The following is a 5,000-nucleotide window of genomic DNA, read 5'->3' on the forward strand; positions in this document are numbered from 1 at the left end:
GTCACGATGAGAGAGAGAGAGAGACAGCGAGTCACGATGAGAGAGAGAGAGCGAGTCACGATGAGAGAGAGAGAGAGAGACAGCGAGTCACGATGAGAGAGAGAGAGAGACAGCGAGTCACGATGAGAGAGAGAGAGAGAGAGAGAGAGAGAGAGAGAGAGAGAGAGACAACGAGTCACGATGAGAGAGAGAGAGACAGCGAGTCACGATGAGAGAGAGAGAGACAGCGAGTCACGATGAGAGAGAGAGCGAGTCACGATGAGAGAGAGAGAGACAGCGAGTCACGATGAGAGAGAGAGAGACAGCGAGTCACGATGAGAGAGAGAAACAGACAGAAAGAGAGAGACAGACAGTGGAAGAAAGTGAAGGACAAAGAGAAAGACAGATCTACAACTTTATACATTTGAAAGAACGCAGGCTAATAATGAATTCTCTGAAGGAAAATGCAACATATTTAATGCGAGTGTAAATAATTCTGATGCTAGACTATAACGAGCGGTGAGAGAGGAATGACGTGAGAGCTGATGAGTTTCGGGAGAGCGACAGAGCCGAGACGAGCCGCAGAGCCTTCAGGAAACCTCAGCTCTCCTCCACAGAGAGACACGGCTCTGTTCGTCACTTCAGCCACGAAGCCCCTCTCTCTCGCTCACGAGTAGCGCGAGGCTTCAGAACACATCACACGCTCTGCAGATCAGCTCGCAGCTCGTCTTCATTAAGATGTGGGGGGAGAGCATCAGACGCGCCACTTTTACAGCCATTACTGGCACCTCTGCCTCAAACGCCTCTAAACACAAAACCACGACGATACAACGGCTCCCTCTTCATAACCCACAGCGCCGCTCAGTTCCGCCTTCTGATTGGTCAGAAGGTGTTGAGATTCAATTTCCAGGACGGAAGCTCTAATATGCTGCCGTTTCTATAGTGACGGCTCATTCGCAGGGACTTGTACGCAATCGCTTGAGAAGGTGAAAAGATGTTTAACTTTTATGGAAGGAGTCTCCAGTGTCGGGGGGGGGGGGGGGTGTAAACTTTTGAGCAGGATGATCAGTGTACATTGTTTCCTTGTTTGTTTGTTTTTTTGGAGCGATCCTACGTGACGGGAAAAACAGAACCCTAGAGGGTCTGCGAGCTCGTAAGTGCTCTGGTGGCAGGCCGTTTAATCACCATGGTTTGCTTCATCAGCTGGGATCTTCTCAACCTCCCTGACCAAACCGTGAAGCATAAACACCCCGATATCCTTCCTGAAATGGTTCTCCTCGGTGCAGGCCTGCCACGCCGGTTTCCATCCCCGACATCATCTACATGTTAATTATGCTGAGGTTTTAAGAAGGGAGGCTTCTTCTAACACTTCGAACTCCTCCTTCCTCTCCCTCTCTAGGGCGCCTGCGGAGAGAGCGACCGCAGAAGGAACGAGTGCGCCGCTTCTTTCCCAGGCGGTTGGCCCAAGCCCAACACGTCCGGCTCACAAAGACGCCTCGAGGCTCGGCGCCCACTCACGCCAACACCCACCCACCATCTCTCGCTCCACACACAGGAACACATTCACACGGGGGATAAGAGACTGCAGGGGGGAAGAAATCGCAGAGAATCCACACCACAATTTATCTCCCCGCGTCGGCCCGGAGGAAGGCTGCGTTTTCATTAGACCCGGTAATAACGGCCCGGTAATGGGGTCGTTTAGCGTTCCGGGGCTCGAGTATCGGTCGCCAGCTGGTGATGGGAATACAGGGAGCCGGTTATGCAGGGGGTTTTCTCCCCCCCTTTCTCTTTCGCACCCTCCGTGAGGTCTAGAGATCTCTTCCGTCCGGACGTGGTTAGCAGGAAGCTTCGCACTTCCTGGATATTTGGATGGGAAGCGATTTAGGATTCAATTAAGTAAGGAATGAACAGCGGTGTGGTGAGAAGGAACGGAGCTACCGCTACCACCCTGAGAGTCCAGTTTCCGTTCCATTCCTCTTCGACTACAGAGATCGGACTTTGAAAGAATTCTATTAAACGTCGTCAAGTCGAACTTTTATTTAAAAAAAAAAAAAAAATCTGTTCAGAGCTCCATATGATGTATTCGAAACAAGTTCCTACGATCACAAAAAAGACAAAAACGCGCAGCTTGTCACGTATCCGAGAAACACGTGACTCGCCACCGACCGTTACACGGCGCTGACACCGGAGACTCCTTCCAGAAATGTCCGACTTCCAACTAAAACGACAATTCACGCACGTTTTTTTTTTTTAAACCGGTTTATTTATCGAATTGTAACGTCGCACCGTTTTTACCTGGAAATAAAAGAGGCGTATAAATAAAATCGAGTCTCGGCCGACAAACCGTCGCTCCGACAGGATCGACACGCTTCGGCGTTCATTCTCAGAGCTGCCGGATGACACGGAAAGGGTTCTAGCCATGGACTCGGGACACCCACGCACAGCTCGGACGTCCGGGGAGGTCGCGGAGCAACAAAAACCACGACGCAGCTCGCAGGGTCGGGATCCGAGGAGAGGGGGGTCGTCACGGGTCCAGCACGGCACGTTAACCCTAATCTCCTCTACGCACGCTCTCTAACGTACCTCGCCTTATAGTGAGGTCTAGACGTAGGTTTCGTTTACTAACCACGAGAGCTGGCACCCAAGAGGAAAACTCCATACGCGAACATAAATAAAAGATGTTTAACGGACCAACGGAGTCTGGAAATATTACGTTAGTGGCGTGTTCAGCTTGTTTCGGGTTTTATCGAGCTAGCTAAGCCTAGCTGGAGACAAGTCGCGATGTCGCTCATACGTGTGTGAAGGAAGCGGATACGTAATACAATCGATTAATACTGAACTCGCGCGTGACGGAGCGATTCCAGACACTGCGAGGCCTACAGCGCAGGCTCACTCACGTCACGATACGACTGAATGTTTGTAAATCTGACACGACCCGGTACGAGACCTTCGGCATCCTCAGATCGGTACGCGACTGGCTTCGTTTGGAATGCGGCGTAGACCTCGGCGTTAACTCGCGCGTGATGACGACAGAGCGAAAAGTTTTGCACGGTGACGTTTGTTGGTAAACGAGACCTTTTAGCTGCGCACGTGAATCGAACAGGGCTCCGGCTGAACTGTCTCGACCCGAGCCTGCGGAAAACCCGCGGTCACGGAAATAGAAAGATCGATAAAGATCGCACGCTCGTCCGAATTCCGCGGCGTTTCCTCGGATTCCGCGCTCGTTTCTGCGGTCTCGAGGGACTGTTATTTACGGTTTGAAAATCTGCACGCTACAGGAGCGGCGGTGTGAAGCCGATGAGTCGATGCGCATGGAAATCCAATGCAAATCGACGATATTTATGATGTATTCAAAACACGCGTGCAACGCTATTTCACCGACAGTTGGGGAAAAAAAAAAAAACAAATGACTCGTCCTCGTAGGATCCTTACTAACGTCGGGTTTCCTCCGTTCACTCTAGACAGGGCGCAGGACCGTGCGAAAGCGGCTTTCTATCGGCCTACCTGCTCTCTCACACACACACACACACACGGCTGACGTGACAAAGACACTATAATTACAGCGGTGACAGCAGAGAGGCCAACACATTACATCTCTGTCAGTCTCAATCCCGGAGACTGGAGTCTGCGAGTACGTGTCTGTCCTACTGAAACGCTTAACACCGCTCTCAGGGCTCAACACCGCCGCCGCCGCGACACCCGGCACCTTGACCGGCTCGTACGGAAACGTCCCCCGGCCCCCGGATAATAAATCCATAAAGACGGTTCAAATCTCTTAATCCTGACTCATTAAATACAGCCGAAGCTCGTCTCTCGAGCAGTCTCGGGTTTTAAATCGGAGCCGTTAAACGGAGCCGCTCGGGATCTCGCGCGTCTCCGTGCTGCCGAGAGCGGAGGAAGACGACGACGCGGCAAACGTTTCCGTCGTCGGACCAGACGCGGGGACTAAAATCGAATCGGGTCTGATCTGATCGATAACCGGGCGATGGAACGTCGATACGGCGAGTGACTAATGAAGTCACGTGACACGGGTCTACGAGGTCGTCTGTGGGGTTTTTTTTTTTAATGACGATTATAAACGGTTCGATTTGGTGTCAAGTTTGTACGCCATCTTAAAATCGTCAACGTCCGTCATGGGTCATGACGCGTCCGGTGTTTGTAAAATATGCAATGACGGTATTATTACGTGATCTTTTGATACATGTTTACAGTTGGTTAAAGGCGGGACCTCTAACACGCTGATACACAGTGTATGGTTCAGTGTTCAAGTATCGTGATGTGATGTTTCTGCCGTATCGGTTAGTCCTGAAATGACTCGAATGAAGTGATCGGAGCTGGAGCGAGTTTAACATCATCATACGCATCACTTCATAGGCTAGGAGGAAGGGGGAGGGGCCGAAGGGTATAAACTATAATGTGCACTATACTCTACTGGGTTCATGCCTTGTGTGTGTGTGTGTGTGTGTGTGTGTGTGTGATTGCGCAGACACTCACCCTCCGCTGCCTCGGGATCAGTGAGTACAGCGTCCTGGGCGGCGTGGATGCGAGTACATTCGGTGTTGTCCTGGTCCACCTGTTTACACGCGCCGCACGTGTATCCGTCCTGCACCTGTACGCCGCGCCCCGAGCCGTCCTGCTTCACACACTCCACGTGAACACACCTGAGACACGGGCACAGAAAACACACATCAGCTCGGACTACTGACCGTTTCCCAATCCTACTGGTGAACATAGAAGGAGAAAAAGACACAGGGAATGGGAGAGGCAGTGTGTATACACACACACACACACACACACACACACACACACACACTATAGTTAGAGCTCTTTGGGATGAGTTTATTAAAGCGTATGGATTTGAAGGATGGCTCACAGCTGGACCTGGTTCTCTCCTGCACATCTTGCTGCAGGGAAGCCTCAGGCCTCCACACACACACACACACACACACACACACACACACACACACACACAGACACAGTTTTTTCCCTTCACCTTATGTTCCATTGCTTTCTCCCTTCCT

The 5,000-nt window shown here is 51.4% G+C and overlaps 1 protein-coding gene across 10 annotated transcripts in view; it reads right to left on the reverse strand.

Annotated features, from left to right (window-relative positions):
- Positions 1–5,000, reverse strand: part of kmt2ca (lysine (K)-specific methyltransferase 2Ca) — a 202,640-nt gene that overhangs the window by 94,090 nt on the left and 103,550 nt on the right. For all 10 annotated transcript variants that reach the window (XM_053684190.1, XM_017481966.3, XM_017481991.3 and 7 more), the window contains exon 12: positions 4,474–4,640. In XM_053684190.1, coding sequence (XP_053540165.1) covers positions 4,474–4,640 — 167 coding nt within the window. The remainder of the gene's footprint in view (positions 1–4,473; positions 4,641–5,000) is intronic.

Source organism: Ictalurus punctatus, chromosome 1 (assembly GCF_001660625.3).
Source record: "Ictalurus punctatus breed USDA103 chromosome 1, Coco_2.0, whole genome shotgun sequence".
In the NCBI taxonomy this organism is placed as follows: Eukaryota; Metazoa; Chordata; class Actinopteri; order Siluriformes; family Ictaluridae; genus Ictalurus; species Ictalurus punctatus.